The following is a 25,575-nucleotide window of genomic DNA, read 5'->3' on the forward strand; positions in this document are numbered from 1 at the left end:
CAGTGTGTTTTGTGCACACAACACTTATAATTAGCCATAGACAGGACACATCTGCTCAAACAATGAGAGTTGTATTCAGCTCTCCTTTACACCAGTGCCATCAGTCCCCAAGACTTCTACCCTGCTGTCCTCCTCATGTCTGTGTCTGCTCCAAGGATCACCAGCAGCCAGTTCCTCCAGGCTACTAAAGACACCTCAAGTTCCCAAAGGTGGCTACAAGCCCAGGAACAGCTTTCCCCCATGGGGTTGTCAAATCCCTCCTGCAGGCAGCTATGTTACATTCAGATGGGGACTTGCCACTGAAAGCTGTCTTGGGATCACACCACATGCTGCTGACCCTGGGCTGGGACTTCCTCTCCTCTGGGAAAACCTTCCAGTTTCACAGCAGGAACGCTGAAGGTCCTTAGATTGCTTTTTACCCAGACTCAACTAGATGACCTCTAAAGGTCCTTTCCAACCCAAACTATCATATCCTGTGATTCCACATTTTCCACAATGCCAGCCAGCTGCAGCTCCTCACCATATCCATTCTTCCAGCAGCACTTAACTCTGGAGCAGGGTGGCAGCACCCTAGAAAAACCACCTTGCACTGCAGGGTTGGGAAATGTTTTCCTCCTGACCTTTTCTGGACTGAGGGTATCAATTCAGAGCACAGCTTGTTTTTGCACTTTTTCATACCTAGGATGAAACAAAACTAACTTCATCTCAGCTGTCAGTAATGAGCAACAGCCTTGTTTGCAGCGCTATTATTAGCAGGAGCTGACGTTTTACTCTCTCACATGCTATCTGAAAATAATCACTGCTGCAAAGATAAACACAGACCCTGACAACTACAACTCTCCCTGCCCTTCCAGATACTCATCTAATGGCAGCATCTCTGTCTTTGCCTTCACCCTCACTTGCCTCCACCTTCTGCCAACTCATCACTGTGGTCACCCAAAGCCCTTGCAGCTGACTCCAGGATCTGTTCTTCATGGATGTCTTGCATTTAACCACAGCTGCCCTGGGAACACCACTCTGAAGCACTGGAGGCACTTTCTAGAGGCCCTAGCTGTTCCCAGCCAAACATCAAGCACTCCCTCCTGACTCCTTCTGGGCTGCCAAAAGCAGAAGTGAGAAGCAGCCATGGAAAACTCACTACCACCTTCCTTAGCTCTCTCCACTTTCTCAGCTTGCTGCCTCACCACACAATCTTGACATCAGGAACTCACATCACAGACAAAAGATACAAAAAAGAAAGAATTTTTTTTTTTACCATGAGGGTGGTGAGCTACTGGCACAGGCTGCCCAGAGAAGCTGTGGCTGCCCCACCCCTGGAAGTGTTCAAGGCCAGGTTAGATGGGGTTCTGAGCAACTTGGTCTGGTGGAAGATGTCCCTGCCCACGGCAGAGGGGATGAAATGAGATGGTCTTTAAAGCTCTCTTCCAACCCAAACCATATAATAAAAAAAACACCTTGTGATGCACACACCTATGAAAAAGGCTGAATGGCTATGATGTGCATGCCAAGGAACATGATTTCGGCTTGCCCATGCTTCACAGCAAGGATCCTCAGCTGATGGCACCCAAGGCCTGAAAGCACACAAGATGGCACTGTCATTCTGCTCTAAATTTAAGGATGGTTCCCAGCTTTTGAAGACCAAAGAGGATATTCTTTTAATCCATCCACCCATCTCCCACGGCATGGGGCTGCCCTCAGAGTCCACACACCGCTGCTGACACCACATCCCAAGGATGTCCCCGCAGCGCTGGCACCACGCTGGCCACATAGCCTCCACTCCTGCCAAGGATGCCATGCAATCCTCCGGCTGTGCCTGCAAGCCTCCTCTCCCACCCTCCCCCACTGTCATGAGCTGCACAGCTCTCCCCCACGCAGCCGACGAGGATGGATGGTGGGTGAAAATAAATTCATTTATTTTTGCTGCAAATTCTTCTACACCTTTTGATGAATAAAAGGCCGGTGGGTGGATGGGTGGAAAGACTGGAGCCAAAAGCAATAGCAGAGTACTGCTAGAAGGGAGGGGGGACAGGGACATCAGCCTTCCTCACCAGCATGAGTCCCACATGACTGACTGTTGCAGGATCCAACAGCTTTCTTAAGCCCTCAGCATGCAGGGGCCACTAGCCCAAGCCCCAGAATTGTGTTCCTCTGAAAAGACAAAGCTCTGTCTTCCACATACTTTTCAAATACATTGAAAAACTTCCTGAACTCACACTTGGGTGCTCCCTAGTGCCCAGCACCTGCACACTATGGAGTGAGGGCTGAGGCAGGTAAAACCTATCCCTGTTTTCCTTAGGGCTGGGAGAGGACTGAGCAGCTCCTGCAGCCACCACTGGCTGTTGGTGCTAATTTTGCATGGATGCATCCCTGTGGGAAGGAGTTTTCCTTGGAAGCTCAGCACAGGGCAAGTATGGAAATCTTACCCAGAGGCATGCCAGTCTTCTCTCTTTTTCTTTAGGGGTGGCACTGCTATCTATGTAGCTGAGCTCTCATTAATTCTTAGAGGCTTGGAATGTAATTTCTAGACAGACTTCTAGAAATGCAACTTCTGAAGAAAATATCCCTTCAAGCAGAGATTGTGACTTTCAATTTTGTTCCCCTGCTGGCTCAAAGCTGTCACAGGTGATGTCCCCAGATGAGGGGACTGGCAGTTTTCATCACCACTGCTGGGAACCCACCAGGACAGGACCAGCTCCTCTTCATCCTTACAGCAGAGGCAGGAAAGCATCCTGCACAGGGCAAACCCCTCTCCTCCACTTTTCCCCAGGCTGCTATGAAGGGGCAAAGGGAAGGAAAAAAAATCAAATACCAAAAAGCTCAAAATCATTTCTGTGCTTCCCATAGGACAGGGTCTGCAATTGCCTGTGTTCCATGCTCTTAATACACCTACATAAAGGCTTGCCAAGAGTGACAGGCTTGCTCATCCCCAGAGATCCAAATGCTCCCTGACTCCTCCCTGCAACCCCTGACTGCAGCACAGCCTGGTGTGACACCACCACACAGAAACACCTGCACAGAGGAGGCACAACATGCTGTCACATCTTGGAGCTTCAAGTACTTGCCCTTGCAGTCACTTGTTCAGCCTGCTGTGCCTTCTTTTGGTGTGATTTTAGCCAGAATAGCAGCTCTTTGTGCTAAGCAGGTGTGGTCCAAGCAGGGCAGTACAGAGGGAATCTGGACCAAGTGAGAGCTGTTTTTACCTATGCACCAATAACCTGTTAAAAAAGCCCCAAAGTTCAGTGTCTGGGCTCTCCTCCTGCCAGCACTATTTACATACATCACTTTAAGAGAGACAAGCAGTACATGGCAGCAAGTGGACAGAGTCTCTAGCCCAAAGCTGGCTGTGTATTGCTGATGTCGCTTAAATTCCTGCTCTTTTATCCTGTCTGGGTCTTGAAGAAGGAGAAGAGGAACCATCCAGCACTTGAGGCAACACTCCCTCGTCCTTCCCCTTCATCCTTGGTGAAACACAGGGCAGAACAGCCGAGTTACATCAGCATCAAGGGAGAAAGAAGGCTCTTCTGGGGACAGCTTGGCTGCTGGGATGTGAATGCTGCCAGCGGGAGGGCACAGACATGGCACATCCATCGGCTGCCACCCAGCCAGACACAGCCAGCCTGGGTGCAGGGACCAACCAAGGACAGGCAGCAGCTGTCCCTGTCACTGACTACAGCTGCTCAGCTAGCCAGGATGGGGAGGGATTTATATCTGTGTTTATGAGGCATGCCATTATCCTATGATCCCTCCTTACCTCCATCTTTCCCATGTGTTGAGTTTCTCTCCTTTCCACCTTTCTAGTTTCCCTTGGCTTCAAGTAGGGCTGCATGACAGCTCCCACAAGTTCTGCTAGTAACTCTACACTTGACTTCATTAAAAGGCATTCCTGGAGGGGTCCTACAAAATAACAGCATTTTTGTGTAGTTTGTGGCTATGAAAACTGGGTGAGATGCAAGAGATCCTGACTCCAACACTCCTGACATCCATGAGCATCCCTCTGCACCAGACAAGGCCCAGGTGTGGGGGAGCAAAATATGTCAGGGACACAGGAATGATTCATGCATGAAATGAGAAATGCTGTGGGACACCTTCCTCCCCATAAATTACCCCACAATCTACCACTGTAGGACACATTGCCCTGTCATAAATAATTCCCAGCTGGAAGAGTACAGGGCAGTGCATCTATATGCTGAGGGTGGGTGACATCCCTTGATTCATGGAGCATCTGGGCAGCAGGCAATGAGATCACCTACAAAGCATGAAAAGAGATGGATGGTTTGGTTCTGAGCAGCCAGTTCATCTGCTTCTCCATCTACCTTCTTTTCCATCCTTGCTACCTTTTGCCTGTGTTGTTCCCAAGGGCTGAAGGTACTTGCAACAACCCCAAAGCTCAGCCAAAGCCTCCAGAGTTGCAAGCAGCAGGGAATCAGTGGGATGACAGTGACATCCAGCATTCAGTCTGCAACACACTCACAGGGCAGATCCATGGACATTTGCTACCAGAAACACTGTGACCCCAATCCACCACAGCAGTGGGTCTCAAACTGCCCCAGGAGACAGGAGCTCAGAGTTGGCCTCTGAACTGATAAACCTGAGCATGAAATGACAGACAGGGTGATGGAGTTTTGGACTGCAGACAACTGCTGCCCTAAGCACCAGTGCAAACCCCAAACCGCTTCTGCATTCAGAGTGGTATATGCTGCACCATGCCAGTGCTGATAAACCTGGAGCAGCAGCACCTGCTGCAAAGGTGATGGCCCCACTGCAGCTTTACTTGCACCTGGGGGTGGAAAGGGTGTTGGGGTTGAAATTTAGAGTAACAGTATGAAAACTTCCAGTGCCAGCTCCATGCTTTCTGATGGAGCTGGTGCAGCCTCAAAAGCACCCAGCTACTCCGACACAGGTATTCCATTTTGGGGTGCCAAAGCCCCCAAGAAACCCCTAAGATGCTGATGGCTAGCTATAGTTTACTTTCACTCTAATATTTTGACAGGAAAAAAGAAAAACACATTCTGCAGCAAAGGGACTTCAGAAAGTGGCCAGGTTTGGTCCTAAACGGCATCTCCTGCTGTCACTGTCGGGGACGTAACCCAGCAGGCATTTCTAATCTTCTTAAAACCTTTGCTTTAAACCTCACCCTATTCCTCTGAAGCACCTCTAGGACAGCTCCTGCCCACGCACCTTACTCCCGGCAAAGCTTTGCGAGGAGCCAGCCTGGATCAATGCAAGCTGTTAGTGGCCTTGCCCCACGTCAGCACTTCACTGGTTGATTTTACAGGCTTAAGTCCCCTGGGGCCCAGAGTGTCACCACGTGTGACAGCACCCAAGGGGGTGCTCAGCAAAGCCCCGGGAAGTGCTTGGCACAGCGCAGGAGCTGGCTTTTGATGAGACAGCTAGAAATGCAGGCGATGCCGCAGATGGGATAAAGACAGCCCTTCCAGCACATTTCAGAGGCTGCTATATTAAGAAGTGTAACAGCAGGACTTTAAAATCTTCTATCAGGCTCTTTTTGCTGGCCATGATGCACCTTGAAAAGCAAAGACTGTAACAAAGCCAATGTATAACAACTGTTCAAGCAAAAGCTGCAGAAGCAGTTGTGGGGGATTAGAAGTAGCCTGGTTATCTGGACAGATGTAGCCTGACCCATTGCTCTGCTCTCTGCTGCTGAAAAGGACAACACAACACAGAGAAAGTACAACAAAACCACAGATGCAGCAACCAGGTTCTACCTGCTGCTGGGTCACCAGGGGGAAAGCACAGATTGAGAAATGAGGCAGCATCTGTGGTTTTGGCATGTGAGCAATTGTTATTGATAAGCAAGGAATTAAACAGCTTAAAGGAGCGGATAGAGACTAGGATATGTGATTTTGCCTGGGCATTGTCCTCTGGGCTGACTGGATGATGAGTCCCAGTGCAATGGAGCTGGCTCAGCAGAACAGTCTGGTCTGCACGAATGGACAAAACCAGAAAAAAGTATTTAAACTTTTCAGGCTAGATGCTCCTTATGCATGCAAAATACACACTAAGCCGATCAACAGCAGAGTCAGGCCTTAAATAAGCCTATGTTCTAGAATTTAGACTGGTTTTTAGTTAGAAGTTTTAAGGACAAAAGAAATCAAGCTCTTCTGCCTGTTTTGCTAGCCTGAGCCATGCCAGCTCCAAAAGACTGATGTGACAATTAGCTCCTCATTAGTGAAATTAGTTTACAAGATCAAATGTGCTGCTGGTTGTGTTTTGAGCCAGCTCCTTAAAAGGACATTGTTAAGGCTTGGTCTCTATCTTCTACATCAATCTTTCACTACATGGCTATATTGCTTTCAAAAGGTACTGAATTCGCCTTGCAGCAATTTTCACTTCCAAACATTGAACAAGCTGGGAAATCTACAATTATTGGATGTTCTAGAATTCATTACTTGGTGGCTGACTTTTACTTTATATGCTTTACTGTAAAAAGGGACTGAGCAATAACCATTGAATGGCTTTCTTTAGCTTAGCAGTTGGCCAAGCCATAAATCAAACAGGGAAAATGGACAGAATAAATCTGATTTGTACCATCCATCACTACTTTTCTAGTCTAAATTTAGCCGACTCCCTTTATCCAACAGAAGTGCCTGTATCTACATAAGTATTGCACCAAGTGCTTCACAGCAAAGGGAGAAGCTAAAGTTCATTTACTTAAGGTTAAATAATAAACGTAACTCTGAGCTGTAGAAAGATTTCCAGGGGGTTTTATGCTGCTGTGAGGTCAACAACCTTTGAGATGAGTCACTCTTCAGCAGAGCCCCTCTTCTGCAAATGACCACAGCTAAAGCCTACAGAGCTCACTGCAAACAACTGCTTTCAGTCAGGAGAAACTTAGGTAAGATGAATTGCAGCCAAGATCTAAATTCAAACTTAGGATATGGCATAATGATGCATCAGGACAGAATAACTCATCTGTGCATGCAAACTCTTTAAATCAGAGTCAAAAACAAGGCTGAGAGGTGCCTCTCCTAAAAGGTAAAAAGGGGAGCAACTAAGAATATTTGCATATTTAAAAAGTGACAGACAAAAACCAAACAAAAAAACCCACCCAGGAAAGGAAACCACAATAGATCAAGTCAAGTAAAGGACACCTATTCAACCAAGACACGCTGCACAGCATATTTCAGTGCTTCTGTTGGCTCCACACTCTTGCTGCCCTCTTGAGTCTCTAAATGAGGATATTCCTAGCCCAGCAGCCAAGGAGCAACAATGACAAGGCAATATTTGTGGTGCAAAAACACTGACCAGAAAAGTCTCAGCTCCCAGGGTAGCTCCTCCACTTTTCTTCCCAGGACAAACTGGGAACTGACAGGGACTTGCACTTCACCAAACACTGCACAGCAAAGAAAAGCCACCAGGATACTCTCCCAACACCAACAATAAATATGGCTCTGCTGCACTCATAGCCTTTCCTTCTGCACGTGACAGTGGTTTCACAAGAATCCTACCTTGTTGCTAACACAATGAATCAAACCTCCCCGACCTCTAGCTTTTCATAATCTATGGCAGTGAAACAGCAATCACAAGGAGTTATATTTACTCTGAAACCACAGTGAATAATTCATTACTCAATATTGAGGAAGACATCAGGAAAAAATAAAAGGTTCAGGGTGGAGATTTGGTAAAAAACTACAGGCTGAAGTCAGGTGGTAGATGGCTTGATCACCTTAAGTCTATTGCAAGCAATAAATATTTCCTATTTCTAGCACAACATCTTGAAATGGTGCTGCACACACAACCTTTCCAGAGCACAAGCATCCAATAAGGATACCAGTTATCATCAGCTGGCACAAACCCACCCTGTCACCAGCTGCTACACCCAGACAAGCCCCTAAAATGCAGAACAATGGATTGGGAAAAGACCAAGAGGTGAGGAGTGAGCGTGGCTCATTACCTCTGTCCTGCCCAGCAACTCACCAAGGGCATTCATTTGGGCATTTCTCACTGGACCAATCTTGTCTGACCTGCATGACCCCCCAAACATCTGGGCAAACCTATTCCTCTAACCTCTGGGGAAGGAGTATGTGATTAAACAGGGACACTGGAAAAGATAAACTGGTAAGGAGAACCAGGCTTGGGACAACCAACCCCAGACTTTCTGCCCTGCTCCCATCAAGGCAGCATGTTGTCTCTGCAGAGGTGCTCATCCTATCATGGAAAGTGATGGAAAAAAGCAATTTCTATCTGCAGCATGCCAAGAAACAAGGCCTTTCCCTTGGAATGGGGTCTGATGTACTTCTGATATCCAAAGCTAGAGGAAGTAACAGGACTAATGCTACATTTTGTAGCAAATCCAACTCCTGACCCATATAAATAAATGAATAAATAACTAGCAAACCTCTCTGGAAGGAAACATTCTGAGTATTCTTGAGGTGCTTTTAGCAGCATCACACTTCCAATGCTGGAGGACTTGCTAGAGCAATGACTCTCTCCCTGCTACACACCAATCAGCCCATCCCATTCAGTAAGAGCAGGGAAGGAGGCCCTTTCTCCACCACACCCTAAGGTGTTCCCTAGTCCTGCTAGGGCTGGATCTGAGCTACTGATAGCTGCAGGCACCTCCTGGTATCTGCACCTTCCCACATCTTCAACCCAACCCTCAACCAGGTGGGTGGTGACTTCCATGACCAGGCAGAACCAGCAGACAGGGGTACCACTGTTTTCTCATTCCCCTGGTTTTGTGAGATGCTGAGCCCTCCTGAGATGGTGTCTTAGGGTACTCAGCGCTTCTGAGGCAGCTGGGACAGCCAGGACTGCCAGGGGCACTACTGCCATGAGAGCTCTCCTTGAAAATAAACACAGGCTGGTTTCCAGCAGGAGAAGGCAACCTACCATCCTTCAGGTACCACCTCCCCATGGCCATCCCACCACAGCTCCCACTGTAAATGAACACCTTTCTGGCCTGCAGCCCTCTCACTTCTCCAGCCTCACTGTGAATATGTAATCCCTGGGGGTTGCTATATTTATCCCTAACTTAGCTAAACAAAACCCTGGGGTGAGGTTGCTCCAGTGTGTCCCACCTGTGTATGCCAAGGCAAAGGGCTCCCCACTCCCACTCTGCTGCTGGAGCCTCACACAGCAAGGAGAGCAAACACTGCCTCAGGACTTCACCTCCTTCTGCCACGAGTCATAGAATCCTACAATGATGTGGGTTGGAAGGAACCTTAAAAATCATCTGGCTCCAATCCCCTGCCATAGGAAGGAATGTCTTTCAATAGGGCAGGGTGCAGACCCCAGAAAGACCTCCCAAGCAGCTGGAGCCTTCATCATCACACACTGCTTCAACCTTTAACTCTCAGCAAACCAGTGGCAATGCCCCATGTGAGGCCAGAGCCCTGCCGTGGTGCAGAAAAAGCACACACCTGGATGGCCACTCCTGTGAAAGCCAACATTTTTCTACATCCCTCTCCCATCACATCAAAGCCTATGTGCCTTGGGTATAGTTCTACTGAGCTCCACTAGTCCAGACTCAAACTAGCACATTTATTTAACGTGGCAGTGCAAGAAAATTCCACATCCATAAATACACAAACATCTGTCAGGCTGGGCACAGACAATGGACGTGTTGTGGATGATGCATTAACAGAAAATGAAAATTACATGTGTAACTCTCTACATCTCTAAAACAAAAAGAGAAAAAAAAAAACCCAAAACTTTGCCACGCATTCAGACTACCATGCCACAACAATCAGGTCAAAAAAGTCCCTACAAAAGCCTAATCCAGATCTCCTGTGATCACCACCTAGCAGCTTGTTACACCCCACACTCATGTGAACCCCAGCCTCAATACCAGTCACAAGAGCTGGGGCTTTGAAAGACATCTGTGAAGCAAATCACTGGAGTGAGTAGGTAACAGGCCATGTCTCACTCCATCAGGAAGACACGTGGCAAATGAAGGGCAGGCTGCTCAGGGCTAGTGAAAGCAGACACCTTCATGCCTGCCCCCTCAGACTGAGGCACACTCATTCACAAAGAACCTGTGGAAAAGGGATCAACTTACAAATACACACTGCACTACAGCAACCAGAGCCAGAAGAGATGCAAATCCACATGAGACTGGGTAGAACTGCAGTATTTTGAGGATCTGTTGGATTGTCCCATCTACAAAGACAACACTAAACCTCCACACGCAATGCCCAGGACAGGGCAGAATGAATATATCCAAGAGCAGGTTCACAACTACAACTCCTTTTTCCAATGCATCATTATTCCCTAAAACATCATAAATTCATCTTGCAGGCAGCTGATAGTACATACAGCAAACCCAAGGTTTACCACCAGTTATGCCATAGGTCTCCTGTAACTATCCAAAGAGCACTGGGACCTACACTGCCCCTAAGCATATGCTAAACTCCCAGCAAGAGACAAGGGATTTAAGCCCATGATTAAGTTAAAGCAAATGCTCCACTGAATCTTTAAGCCAAACTGTCCCAAGAGTTCAGTCTCAGTGAATGTGGGGGGTTATATGAAGATTTTTTTTTTTTAGAATTTCACTGAGATCCTCTTTAGCTATTTGAGTTATCCATGAAAAATGTTCCCACTTCTCAAGAATCCTTGCAGATGCTTTGATGTTTTACAGACTACTGATGGCTCAAAAAAAGCCCCATAAAACCCAGTGATGGCTTATTCCCAGACAAAAATCACTGTCCAAGAGGCACAGCTTGATGTTATCCCCTGAACACTGACAGCTTCTGAAACCCCACCAGACATAAATTTTCAGAGACATTAAGTGAATCTAATTGACTTTACAAGCAGCAAAAGCTTGAAAAGGTGTTTTACAAATACCAATTTTAAACAGTTTGGATTTAAAAAAAAAAATCTCTCATTAGCATCCCTATTGTACAGTAACTTCTTCACTGCTTGCTTTCTCTCTTTTTTAACAAATCTCACAATAACAATGTAATTCCACCACGGAGGACTTTATCAGGATGCTCACTGCTGCTCAGCAGCCAGGTATCTGCCTTGCTTTCATTGCTCTGCCTCTCACTAACCATCATCTGAATTAGCACTTGGAAATGGCAGGTGCTCCAAACCAGGCTGTTTTCAAAAGCTTCTCTTCGCAGTTCTACTATTTAACATTATTTTAAATTGGAAGACTACAGATTTAGGTCTTTCCTGGATTCCCACTAGAAGTGTTACACAGTGTTTCTGATGCTGTTATCTAGATCCAGGGAGGATGAACAGATTTGGCACCTCCAAAAAAAGAACAAAAAACCCTGGTCTCAGAAAATGAAGTGGTTGGGCTTGGGGTTTTTTTTCTTGCACACTCTGAATGCAATAAGGATTTTATATACCTGGTTAAAATGGGAAGGATTAAGTTTGTAAAAAAAGTTATAGGGGAAAAGATCGATGGATACATCTGGAAGTGATATGGGTCAGATGCTCTGAAGAAGGTGTAAGAAATGTTGTTGCTGGCAGTTCATTTGCCTTTAGGTAAAATTTTCTCCCCTCACTAGTGACATGTGGGTTTGTGCACTATTTTCAGCTTAGCAGACACAATATCCTTGTGCTGCTGACTTCTATTTATTTTCTCATCTTTGTTATTCTCAGTCTTCTACCAAAAGAAAGATACTTGCAAGTATTTACTTGCACTCACCACACTAAATATCTGGACAAACTAAGAAGAGAAGAAAGTACATATACAATAAAATGAGGTAAAGGCACATAAATTGAAAAGTTGATGGAAGGAAGAGGAAAATCAGAGATACAGAGGGATCCTGGGTAGGGGACCACAACCCATGGGAAATGCCAGAAGTGATGAGTAAAGCAAGAAGTAGATCAGACCAAAAATCACTGGAGAATTCAACACAGGGATGGACAAGAGAGCTGAGCAGAACTCAAAGGAATGAAAGTATTGCAGTTTGACCCAAGACTGGAAATGTGGGATACAGGGCTACTGTGCTAGAGGATGGAAGGGGGAAAAAAAAAAAAAAGGGAAAAAATAACTCAAGGAATCACTAGTGATTATCTGATACCTGTTAAAGTGAGTATTGAATGCAAGGTGCACTAAGGAGCTACTCATGACGAGACAGTTGGTCCCCAATTTCAATTAGCAGCATGAGCACAGAGCACAAGAGCTGCAACTGTAAAAAGCAAACAAACTTGCACTGCTGATGCTGGTTTCCAAGTCAGGATTCCAGCACACTGGCAAGCGAGAGTGGGAGCAGTTGGTATAACAATTACTGGTGATTGAGGGTAAATCTAGGCAAGCAGCTTACTTAAAAATGCATGTTTTGTCAATGCAAAACAATTCACACATTTGTCCTGAATCACCAAAGGTGGAAAATGAAAGGCAGAGGAAAGCCAGGCTGGCGCAAATCCTGCACAGAGCTCAGCCCCCAGCATTGCTGGCTGGGACATGGGCACACAGCTCAGTCCTCCAAGGATCACAGGGGATGGATGCCCCAGCAGCCAGAACTTCAGAAATGGACCCCTCAACAGCACTTCTTCAACTACTGCACCAGTATAAAATACCTAAATGTGTAATTCAAACAGGGCCTGGGATGTCTGAAATCCCAGCACTGACTCAGTATAGATTTAATAGTGCCATGCAAAGTGGGACCTGCCTGAGAGGTAACAAACACTTTACCATATCATGGCTCTACCATGGTCAGTATTTCCTAGGTATACACTTGGCTCTGACCTGTGCTTCTTAAGGAAAGCTCTAACAGCCAACCATTCTGTTTTGGGCTGAACAAAGCATTACATCCCCCACTAAACACAGCTCCTTGCTTCATCATAGTGAAAAAAGAAAGAGGGAGTAGTAAATCAGCTTACTTTGAATGAAAACTACCCTTCCTTTTACTTTCCAGTTCCTGAGCTGAAAAAATAATTTTCTCACAAAACCTCTGTTTTTCAGTTTTGCCACTTGGATAAGTCCTAGAAACAACACATGAATGTTAAGTGACAAATATTACTTGCTAGTTACAATTTCAAGCAGGACACGCTGTAGTGGGATTAATACCTTGTATTATTCCATTAGCATTTACACTGTTGCAAATCCCACTTTAAATAACAATATCTCATGTAGCCACTTAAAAGTACAACTGTGATACATGCTTCCTGCTACTAATTTTGAAATGTCTCCTTTCACTCCCAGAATCCCATTTTAAAGCAGAAGCCCAGCTTGGCACTAAGCCCTGGGAATCACAGGCCTACATTTTAGAACTATCCTGTAAGAAATATAATTTTTTCTTTTTGAAAGAAACTCTTCAAAGAATTATAGAAGATAAAGAATGATACTGTACTGTGCTGTCATAAATTGTTAATTGATTGCTGGGGTCCAACGGGTCCATAGATGACTTAAAAGAAAGCTCAAAGCCATCTGTAACAGATACCACAGCTTGTACCTGGCTCTGACCAGACCACTATGAACTAATTTTTGATGCATCCTTAACAAAGGACATGAGGCTTTTTGGTGATTCCATGTGCCCCCCTTACCAAAACACAAAAACAAAAGCCAAAAAATCCAAAACTAACCAGCCCAAAAAATCCCCTCAACTCTCACCCCCCCTCCAACCCTATTATTTGGTTACAAGGAATAAATTTGTCAATAGAAACTAGGTAAGACATGCTGCTATCTTTGGATTTTCCTTAAGACTCCTTTCATTAGCCACCTGTCAGGATAACAAAACGATGCCTCAGCTTTCTACAGAATGGAAAAAAAAAAAAAAAAGGAAAGAGAAAAAGAAAACCTAAAAATACACTTTGAAGCTCCCTGTTTTGCTGATGCAGAAAGTAACAACAAAAGCTCATACATCCCTCACCTCATCACAGAACCAGATACCAGCAAAACACTCTGGGTCTCTCTTTTTGCTGTGGCCTGGAAGGGAGAAGTTCCAAGTATGTGATTATTTGTAACAGATCCCCAGCAGCGCATTACCAAAATAAAGCCATGCACTCTGCAATACACCAGCTCTGCGAGCTCCCGGAGTCCCTGAGGGGCTCATGGCCACCCCAAAAGTCATTCCCATCCTGAGAAATTAAATATAACCTGCCTGAGTCAAGATCAAAGCCTACAGAAGGAATTTCAGAAATCCACTCTGAAATCCACTCTTCAGGGAGATTTTGAATGGTTTTAAAATCATACATATTCTTAATGTATGATACATAAAAATATTTTTACATAAAACCAGTTTTTTCAACATATTTAGAGGTCTTCAAGTAGAGAACAATCGTCCATGGCAATTTCTAAAGTGTTAAGACCACTGGTGGTACACATTGAGAGACAACAACATGACCACACTCGTGGGTAATCCTAGGAGGCTGAATATAATAAATAAATACAACAATGTAAGAATAAGATTTTTCAGTTCATGTTTCTACATCCAAAATTCAGTGCCAAGAGGGGCTCAAATCTTTGTACCTTTAAAACTCCTGCCACTAGTCAGATATCCAACACAGAGCCTAAATTTAGGCTATTATGAAATCTTAACCTGAATCACTTTTGGGCAATTGTTTTAAATCTTGGCCATTCCTAAGAAAGCAAGAGAAAGAAGAAGAGCTGCTGAAAACCCTTTATAAGAGTAATACATTTGCATTTAAACTTGTGAACAAAATTCTGGAGTCAGAACCCCGTTTTGGTTTATTCACTAAGACAGTCCTGAAAATTGCATGCTACCATGCCAGAAAATATTTAACACTGGAGTGGACATTTTAAAAAATTACTCAAAGCTATGATAAGAACCCAGAACACCTGTTGTCCTTGCCTCCTTCATGTTCCTAAGTCCCAACGTGGCTTGTTAGCTGGTTTTGAGAAGTTAACTGCGCCTAAAAAACTACTGATGTTCAATTTACACAACTGGTTACCTCTTGTACTGAAGATTAATGACGAGCACTGGCATGTACTGAGGATTTTAAACACCTGCAAGTTGAGCTTATGTTCAGCAGTATCATATCCACCCAGTCATGGCTCCAACTCAAACACTGCTGCACTGACTGATGGTCATGTCCATGAGGGACTGGCTACTTTTAGAGAGAATTCTTGAATTCATGGGCAAGGGGGGAAGGTCATATTACTCTGAAAAATTTACTATAAAATCTATTTTCATCTAATTTTGACATGGTACTGTGCCAAACTTGTCGCTCTAAAGGGAGAGCTATTTTTATGTTATGGGTATGCACATTGAGTAATGGGTGTGTTGCATATGTTCCTGCTCCTGTGATAAATGAATAGGAAGGGGGGAAGGCTGCAGCAGCTTGCCCATAAAAATGTTTACTCCACTGGCTGTGGATGACACAGCCCTGAATCCACAGACTGCTCCCCTCATCAGGCAACTCCAGCTTTCCTATGTTGGCCCTTTGCTGAGAGCATTGCACTTCTACTCTACAACCTGAGACCCCCAGAAGTGGGGTGGGGGGGAAGATTTTGTGAGGCAGAAAGACCCTGCAGACTCCAGTGGGTTGAGCAGGGCTGGCCCACGTGGCTCAGCACTGCAAAGTACCCAAGTTGGGTCACCTCCTGATCTACCCTAGCTCTTATCAGCAGGGCTGCAGCACTGGGCTGGGGTTCTGCATCGTGCTTGCTGCTGGGACCAGGACAGCCCTTGGCCAGCTCTGGGAATCTGGGGAGAGGGGAGAGCTGGTGCCAGCAGCACTTTGCCTTGCTCACTGTGCCCATGCCCCATGCCTGCAGGACAGGGCTGCCAGATGGAAAAGCCAAGGCTCCAGCACAGCAAAATGAGGCAGGCACGAGTGATGGAGTGCCAGTGTCAGAGGAGGTGGGTTTTGGGAGGCAACCCTACAGACATTTTACATTACTCAAATAAAACCAAAATATTTCAGCTCATTACAAATGCTGGACAAAGCACATCCCTAACACTTGGAAACATGAGTTGTTTTTCATCTTGCTTCCCAAAAAACTGCACTGAAGATGAGAGATGCCAAACCAGGCAGTTCTGTGCTGCTAAGTTGCAGAAACCCAAAATCAACAGTAGAAATTGCTGAGCTGAAGAATCCCCGATTGTCCCACTTGCAGGAGGTCAGCTTTGGAAATACTTTAACAAAATACTTCCCACTATAAAGTATATGAAAAGTCTGTAATCCTAATCTTATAGGATCTCTCTGCTATGGAGGTCGCATCCCTGGAAGCACTCTCATGGAATTGCAGAGATGCCAGCAGTGATATGCTCACAGGACAGACCAAGGAGACCTAACCTCAGTTCAGCAGTGATAGGAAGCAGAGCTGAGAAACAGCCAGGAGGAGATAAGGACACAGCCTCTCCCGTGGGTTCCCCAGCCCCACACAGAACTCCTCACCACCCTACGTGGCAGTGTGGGAAAGGCAAGCATGAAAAACCCAATACAGGACAGGCAGCTCAGGGGTTTGGCAGATACACGAGGTCAGGGCACTGCATAAGCCAGCAAGAAATGCTGCAGATAGGGATGCTTCAGATTCCAGCTGCCTCTTGGGCACCAGGAGTGGGGCAGGGCTCTCCAAAACCACATTCCTCCACTGGGAAGCAGCAGCCCTGAGCCCTCTCTGGCGTCAGGTAACTGAGCCGCTTCTTTGCAAAGCAAGAGCTCCTCTATTCTTCCCAAACAATGTTATCATTCGGCAGCTTCACTCCTGCTTATCTAGCAGCTTGAGCATTATCCAGAATGTGGAAGAACTGGGCTCTGTGGCTGCCCCTCTGCCTGAGGGCTCAGTGGGGAGAAATACCCCCCCCACCCCCTCTGCCTGTGTCTTTGGAAGGGTTTTAGGCATGGCAGAGCAACAACAGCTCCAGGGCTGAGGATCTCCTCCCAAGGTAGACCCAGTATTTTCCCTGTACCCCAAAAGTCACTGGTGCTCACCTCTGAGTCTCCCCAAGGCTCAGCACTTATGGAGCAGAGGTAGCAGGAGCCACACACTCACAACCAGCTGTTCACTTTGCAAACATCTCGCCAGAGGGAAAAAACCCACTGCCAAACAGCCTGATGAAACACACAAATACTCGCTTGTTACTCAAACACCTCACTGCAGGTGTGGGAAACCTCAGCGTAGAGGCAGCAAACAGCATCTCACCTGCTCACAACCCAGCTCTGGACCCATCTGAACTGCTGTCCTTCTGGCAGAAGGATAAGATCCCAGAACCTCTGCCAAGACAGGCAGGGCATCCCCTGTTTGAGCTCAGCTGAGGAATGTGCCACCCAAGAGCAGCAAAAACTGAACCCTAATGAACCCCATCCCCCTGCACGCCCTCTTCCTTAGGGCCCTGTCCCCCAGGGAGGCCGGGATACCTGTGCAGGCTCTTCCCGTACACGCAGGGGACAAAGGACAACAGGACAGGAAGGCTCTGCTCACCCTGGATGGAGGCAGGAGAGCAAAGCACCCATCCCCTCCCTGCCTGAGGCAACCAGAGGTGCCTACCTGCCCGCAGAGCAGAAGCGGAGCTGTGCAGCTGCCACAGCCCCGAGCACGGGTGGCTGCTGTGACCCCGCCTGCAGCAGCGCTCCAGCTTCAGCTGCTGCATCACCTGGGCAGATGCCCCAGCACCCACCAGGTGCTGCGGCCTCAGCTCCCCAGGCTGCCCATCTGTGCTGTCTGTCCACCCTCCCCTGCAGCACTGGGCACTGCGATGCAGCCTCAAGCTCTTCAGCAGTTCCCAAAACCCTGACACAGGCCAACTGCCGCCACCACCACCAGGTCTTTGCACCACCAGGTATGCACACCCCTCAGCAAACCCTGCCAGGACAGCCAGCAGCAACTCTTGAACACCCACAGAGACATGGAAATTCGTCAGCCAAAGCCCCAGCTCCAGTTGCTTTGGAGAGCAGCAGTTCTGCATGGGACACAAGGAGTCTCGGTTTCCATAAGCCCTCCAGCTGAGACCTCAGCTGCACAAGAGTCTCTCTAACACACCAACCACTGCAAAAAAACACACAACACAACCAACTGGGACAGAAGCTTGAAGAGACACTGTAAAATTGATTAGTCATCAAAATCATCAGACCATAAAAGAAGCTCCAGCTGTGCTCATCTTTTTTGTGTGGATAAATGCAAGAGGCAGGGCTCTATTTAAAATTAAGTCAGTTTTTTTTTTGTTGGGTTTTTTTTGTTGTTTACTAAAGCTTGTTACTCTGGTTGACAATTAAGGCCATTATCCAATTCCTTTCTTTTTCACCATTCCACTAGTCTTTTTTTCATAGTCTTTGAAGAAGGAAAAAAAAGAAAGGTAAATTCCAATAAATGCTATTTTAAAATGAAAAATGAGAGTTTACAAAGAGCTCAGGAAGGTGTTTGAACCATTCAACTTTCTGTTTTAAGACCCCAGCATGCACAACACAAACAATTCCTTTCACATTGACAGCAATTTCAAGTCACACCGCTGTGTACAAGCTCCAAGTTAAGCACTGGCCCAAATGATCTGCCAGATCTTTGGCATAAGTGTAGGAGGGCAATAGAAAACAAAGATTTGAATTTTGGCTAGTGTACTTCTGCAAAATCACTGTCAGCACATATTTTTCAGTTCATACAAAACCCAGCAGAGGAAAATTCAAACAATAACTAACTTGGAGGCAAGAGGTTCAAAAAACCTGCAGAAGCAAAACCCTAATATGGTGCAACTCATGGAACTGTTCAACATTAATCATTAACCTGGGTGCTCATGGTATCCCACTGTAAACTGGGTCCTTTTGGCTTGGTTAGAAAACTGACCCACACATTCTGTGGATGCTTTCACAATACCACCAAGAATGATCCACTTTAATAGTTAAAATATCCCCTCAATGTAGATGCCTGCCCTACCAGAATCTATTTGCTGTAGATACACTCTACAACAGTACCCCAGCCCAGAGCACCACGCAGAGCTGGCTGCCAACAACAGGTTTTTGTGCTTGGGTATCTTGGATTCCAAGGGCAAAAACCTCAGCAAAGCCACAACCAACATCTTTAGCAAGACCTTAAGACCATGTCCCAGTTCTACCTTTGCATTCATCACCCTGAGAAACAGGAATTCATAACCCCACCACAAAAATACTCCCTTCCTCTTTATCCCATGCTGATTAAAAAAAAAAAAAAAATTCAAGGAGGAAAACATGGATTCTTTAAAGAAGGAGCAGCAAGCTGGCTGGTCAAACTCCCAGGCCAAGCTGCAGTTATATCAGGTTGGGTTTAACTTGTCTAGTCAAGCTCTGGCCATCTCCAGCCTCCCTGTGACCCTGTCCCCACACCCCATTACTCTTCTCTTAATACCTCACCGAGAAAGCTCTCACAAATATCTCAGCTGCAGAAATACAACAAGCCCTTCTCATTCCCACTGCAATAATTTCTGCCTGGGTGTTAATTTGTAAACTAGACAAATAAAAGACAAATTTGGGGCTTGAATTTGTTTTATTGCCATTGTTCTGTCCTTTGGGTGGGATGGGCAATGCCAGTGTGGCACATTGCTGCCTTCCTCTGGATGTTCAGCCAGCCAGCCTTCAAAGTGCACAAAACTCTGGCATTTTCTAGGATGGCTATGTTTATACTGCTGTCCTATAGGAAAAAAATCCACCAACTGCATTTTTGGAGGAAACAGGAACAAACCACTGGCTCCATGCCTTGTGGCCAGCTACACAAAATAGCACCACATGGATTCATGGCACACGGATGGTGCTGGTTCCAATGCACAGACACCTTTCTCCAGACCCCAAAGCCTCCCTGGTCCCTTTATATCCAACATCACTATCATCAAGAACCTTTAACAAGCACCAACAATCCCATAAATTTGCTTTTTATGGCATGGCAGAAGCCTAATTACATGATTAAATTCTGTCAAAAATTAAAGCCCACACATTTGCTCTAAAATTGCCATGAGCTCTTTCAGGTACCAAATAAAAGCAACGCTAACATTTCAAAGGCATGTTGGCAACACAGCTGAACCAAATTACATTACTGACCCTAAGTAAATTGAAGGCATTACTTTGAGTCCCTTTCCTTTATTTTCTGTATCTGCTAGTGTTATAAATACAGGCACTGTGATCCCTCTCAATTGTGACCACACAAATCCTGAGCACTAACAAGCTAAGCAGCTCACCTATTAACTCCATATTGCACGTTCTTATTCTACTGGAATCTTCTGCTGTTGTCTCCAGCATAATACTTTGCTGGGCCTCACCACAGAGGTGCAGAAATGTTTTGCTATGAACCCTTCTATTTCTTTGACACCACCTTTAATGAAGATTGAGCTTTTTAAATACAAGTCACACATCACTTAATTTTTTACAAAAACAAGCCTTGTAAATAAAACACACTCTGTGTGTAATGGGACAAGATCTGTATAAGATATGCACTATGATGGGAAGAGAAAGCTAAATTAAGCTAGTTAATGATTGTCATAAGAGAAGCAATATTTTAGAGAAATGTAACATTGCATATTACACATGAGGGAAGGATTGTGGCTATTACACTTCCTATCAGTTCTCTAGAAATGCCCACGGAGAGGTTTGTCACACCTGGGGAACAGGAATGATACAGCAAAAACATGGTCACATGGAAAAACAACACAGTAGGTACCCAAGAAGAAGAACAGGTACCCCAAGAAGATGGAACTCAGGTGGGAGACCATCCTTGCCTTGCTTTTCCAGCTCACCACTAGCACTCTGTGACCACCAAAAGCAAACCTCAAACCCCAGCTGACTGCCCAGGCATCCCCCTGCTCTTGTCCTCAATATGGATGCATGCCTACAAAAAGGGAAATAGCACCTGACAGGTTCTAAAGAGATTTTTTTTTTTTAATGACCTAAGTTATCTTTTACAGCTTAACAAGGTAATACTATCATTAGATGTTGTCTTTTTAATTATGTGCACGTATGGAACAAAGGGATGAACCCATATTAGGGCAAGCTTATGTGGCAGTAGCCCTTTACATACCTGATCCATGCCTCTTCCAAAACACCTGCATTAAGGAATGATCTTGAATGACATGGGAAGACGGGCTCAATAGCTAAAATGGGCTCATCTGAGCATTTGGGCTAAAAGGCCTTTCATCTCCCTCTCCTCCTGCAGTCAGAGCCAATACCAAATGCACAGGGCAAAGAAACACCAAGCTCAACATGTAAGGGCTGGGGTGGACCCAGGCTGCAGGGAACAACCCGTATCCTCCAGCCTCAGTGTCCCCAGGCACCCTCACCCCAGTCCTCGGGGTGGCTGTGGCACCCAGCAGCGCTGTGCTCCAGGGTGGACAGAGGCTGCCTGGGATGACTAGGCACTTGAGGGAGGGGGAGTAATAAAAAAAACATTTAAAAAAAACCAAAATCAGCAAAAAAAAAAACCACCCAAACCAAAACCAGAGATGGCTTTGTGCCTGGTGTGGCTAAAGAGCTGCATTCTGGTGACTTTTGAGCTTGCTCAGTGCTGCTGACAGGAGGAAAAGGCGCCAGCAGCAGGGAGCAGCCATGTTCCCCAGCAGGCTGGGGGGAGGAAGGCTCCCTCAGGGAATTCGTACTCACCTGGCGGTTTCATGTAATATTGCTCAATATCGGACATGTCCGTGTGCAGCGCACAATCGAGATAGTGCAGGATAACTTTTCTACTGAAGTAGTACCTCATGCCCATCAGAAAGACGGGCAAACAGCAGGTCAGCAGGAAGGACTTGGTCACAACAAAGCACATTACTATGGAGATAAGGAAGAGAAATAAACGACACCTGTCAGAAAAGAGAATTTAGTGTTGATTTCGGAATACAAATTCATTATAAAAATAAATCAATAAAACAAGCACAGTCAAAATATACACTTGCAGTACACACGCAGTTCACGCTCTCGAGATTATCGTGTTAAGGGGACGGCGTATCGCGACGAGATAAGCCGGAGAAGTTTATGAGGTCCTGAAGGAGCCGGTGGGGAGGACGCCCCCACGCCACGCCAAGGCCCACCGAGCCCCTGCGGAGCGGGGCCGTGGAGACCCCGAGAGCCCCGCACCCCCCAGGCCCCTTCGCTGTCCCCGGTGAGGCCGGAACGCGGCCGGGTGGAGGAGCCGCGCTGCGGGCACCGCTCCGCAGCCATGTGTTCGCCACTGCGGCAGTGCTATTTCCATCAGCACCGACTCCCAGGGCAGCCACCCTGCCCGTTCCCTTCCTGGGGGGCTTCTGCGGGTGCCTCTGAGCCGGCGGTTCTCTCCGGCACGGCCCAGAGCCACCGGCTGGGTCCCCCAGCTCCCCAACGCCTGCCGGGGGTTCCCCTCCAGCGTGGGATCCCGTCCTCCCCGGTGTCTGGAACATGGGGTGCGACCAGCCTGCAGCCACCGGGGGCAGGAGACCACCCCAAAGCCCACTCGGGGTGAAGGGCACGCATTATTGATTACTGGCATGGAGAGGGGACACCTTGCAAGCGCTATTTTTGGGCATTTAACTCAGGGAGGTGAGATGACCCCGCTGCTCGGTCCGGCTGCAGGGGGTACCCTCTCCCCACGCCGGGGGGGAAATGGGGGCCGCTCACTGGCGGGCCCGGCTGTCTCCAGGCAACGCCGGCACGCCGTGCCCCCCCTCGCCGGGCTGCGCGGGGGCGGCCGGTGCGCGGTGCGCTCCGCTCCCCTCCGCGCACCCCCGAGCCCTGCAATAACCAGAATGACTGATCTACCCTCACCCCCGCCGCGACCTCCCTTTCACGGCTCCCCGCCCTTAAACACCCGCGCAGGGTCGCGCATCCCCGGCGGCAAAAGGCTCCCCCTCCCAGCCCCCTGCCCCCGCCGCAGCGCTGCGGCTCCGCGGCCGCTCCGCACGATGCTGCGGCGCTCCCCCGGCCGCACCGCGCCCGCGGTCCCCGGCGCCTCCCGCCTCTCCGACCATTTTGTGAAGACCCACAGCGGCGAATAAAGCCGGCGCCCCCCTCCCCAAAAGGGAGCGGATACTCACCCGCCAGCAGCCCGTAGAGCAGCTGAGTGAGGGGCTGCTGCTTCAGCCCCCTGAACGCCGTGTTGGGGATTCGCTCCATGATCCCCTCGTAAAAGATGCGGCGCACCACCTCCTGTTCAGAGGGGTGGAATTCGCGGATATAGACATTATCGCGCCTGGGGTCTTCTTTTGGTGGGGTGAGGGGAGGTGGGGGTGAGGGAGGTGAGCCCGCCAAAGAGGGCCACATCTGGGAGGAGGAAACAATGATCGTGTCTTTTTTGGATCCTGGGATTGATTCATGATCTTCCGCCACAATCTTGGTCTCACAAACCATCTTGGGAGACAGACAATGCATGCAAACCGGCCGCGGGGAGGGGGCAAGGAGAAAAACAGGAGGGGAGGTGTCAAAAAATTAACAAAAAATAAAGATTAAAAAAAAAAAAAAAAAAAAAGGAAAAAGGGGAGGGGGAAGGAGCGGGGCGCGGAGCCGGCACGGAGACCCGCGGGCAGCGGGGCGCAGAGCAGCGCGGCCGGGCGGGACGAGAGGAAGGAGCCCCGCTGCATTTTCGAGAGGCATTTATAGGGCGGGGGGGGCCGCGGGTCCCCGGGGTCCTAGAGCCCCCCGCATTGGCTGCGCGGGGTCGCCATGTGATCGGGGGGGCGGGACACCTCCCCCTTGCTCCCCCCATCCCTGCACCGCCCCTTGCAAATTACTACGGCGCGGGGTTGCGCGGAGAGTCGGGGGCCGCGCATCCCTGCCTGCATGCATCGGTGCACGCGGAAGAGGGTTATTAATTTATTTTTTATGTATCTGTTTATCTACTGCGAACGCACTGTGCGCTCAGCAGCTTTCTGGAGTAGTCGCTGCGGGTGCGCGGAGGCGCAGGGAAGGAGGGCCGGCCGGCGAGATCCGCACCGCGTCCCGGCGGGCTGCGGCGGGCTGCTCCGCCGTGAGTCCTTCCCAGCGGCGGCGCGGCCCCGGCGCGGGGCTCCGCGAAGCGCGCCCCCGCTCCGCCATCCCGCGCGGAATGCTCTGCGGGGGCGGAGCGGTCTGGGAGGTGCAGCCACGCGGCCCCGGTTCGTCCCAAACCCAAGTAAATCCCCCTCTCCATCCCTCAGCGCCCCCCGGTCAGTAACTTTTCCTGCCGTGCCCACGCCACTGCGCGGTGCAGAGAGCGCTGCCGGCCCAGACGCCTCCGCGCCCCTCCGCGGGGTGGTGAGAAGAGATGGAGGGGGAGGGGGGATGCGCAGGGAGGAGGACGGGCTCCTCCTCTTCGCAGGACCCGAAAAGCTTCGGCCGCTCCCGGTTGGAACCGGCCGGCATCTGCCCGAGGCATGCGCCGTGCGCGGCCGGTGCAGGGACGGGGTGGGCGGGGGATGCTGGGCGGGGAGACGGGAGGCCCCGGACCCCCCAGTCCCGTGAGGTGCATCCCCCGAGAGCTTCGTCTGTGCCTTCCCCTGCCCGGTGACAGCCCCCAGCCGTAGCAGCTGTGCCTCTCCTCAAACTTCACCTGTGCATCCCCGCGGGACTTGCAGCTCCTGAGAGCCTCAGTGGTGCCTTCACCCGCAGGATGCACCCATACACCCCATGAAAGTTTCATCTGCGCCTCTTGCTCCGGTAAGGTGCTCCTGTGCACCGCCCATGCAGTCATCTCTCGTTAACATCCCTGTATCCCCCTGCCAGGTGCACATGTCCCTGTGAGATGCACCCATGCACCCTCCCTACAAGTTTTATCCCTGCATGTCCTGGGAGATGCACTCTGCGGTCAGGGAGTGTGGTGTGTCTGGAACTCAGTGGGCTTTGCCTTCCCGGAGCTCACAGGCTACGCTTTGGTCCTCAGGAAGATGCAATGACTGGATCTTTGCTTCAAGCTAAAGCTTGATTTCACTGTGATGATTTCATAGTAGTTTCATTGCTTCACTTTTCTATTAAAAATAGTTCAGGAGTATGAGAGAAGGGAGGGGGGAAGGTTTAGATAAGGACTTGGAAGCCTTCCCACCCAGAGGAGCAGTGCCAGCACCCCACAGGCTTGTACTGCATTGGGCGTCCCTGGTGAGAAGCTGCTCCTCGGGTGGCTGTGGGACCTGCCTGTGGCCAGGCACTGCAGCGCTGCCAGGCTGCTGGAGCACCCGCAGAGCTCCCCTTTCTAACGAGCAGCGCCTGCAACTGCAGCTGGAGCGACCCCCAGCTCCCAAAACCTCTGACTGTCTGCACTGGAGATCAAAACACAGGATTATAAAAGGCACTGTGGCACAGGTGCAGTAGTGGATGACTTGGCCAAAAGAGCATCTCCTGCTCAAAAGTGGAACCTCCCGTGGGAGGGAGATCACCCCAATAAGCAGAGGCAAGGCACATGGCACCCCTGCATCCCCCCTAATATCTCATCAAGGAAGGAACAGTTGGACTCCTGCACTTGGGAGATACCTGGCAGACCCAAATTCACCAACACAAAGAGTCAGTGGATGGGGGGAAAAAAAATGAAAAAAATCAGGGCAGTGTTTGCCTTTGAATTCTGAAAGCTTTGGTCCAAAGATAGGAGGTTGCTGTTTCAGAAATATAATTAAGATAATGCTTAGTTCCCACATGCCTGGGTTAAGCAGGCATTTATTTTTGTTTCATCCTTTCTAGTCAGATGTATTCCTTATTTATGAAATTACTACAGTAATAAAAACAACTAATTCCTTAAAAAAAACAAACAAACAAAAAACCCCCAAAAAACCAAAAAACAAACAAACAAACAAACAACCTACTGCAGTTATG

General features: G+C 48.3%; 1 protein-coding gene across 1 annotated transcript in view; it reads right to left on the reverse strand.

Annotated features, from left to right (window-relative positions):
• Positions 1 to 23,260, reverse strand: part of NAT8L (N-acetyltransferase 8 like) — a 32,758-nt gene extending 9,498 nt beyond the window's left edge. The window contains exons 1-2 of the mRNA XM_053941619.1: positions 22,836 to 23,260; positions 21,433 to 21,597 (exon numbers count right to left, since the gene is read on the reverse strand). Coding sequence (XP_053797594.1) covers positions 21,433 to 21,597; positions 22,836 to 23,169 — 499 coding nt within the window. The 5' untranslated portion in view covers positions 23,170 to 23,260. The remainder of the gene's footprint in view (positions 1 to 21,432; positions 21,598 to 22,835) is intronic.
• Positions 23,261 to 25,575: the final 2,315 nt, after the last annotated feature.

This window comes from Vidua chalybeata, chromosome 4 (genome assembly GCF_026979565.1).
Source record: "Vidua chalybeata isolate OUT-0048 chromosome 4, bVidCha1 merged haplotype, whole genome shotgun sequence".
NCBI classification, from domain to species: Eukaryota; Metazoa; Chordata; class Aves; order Passeriformes; family Viduidae; genus Vidua; species Vidua chalybeata.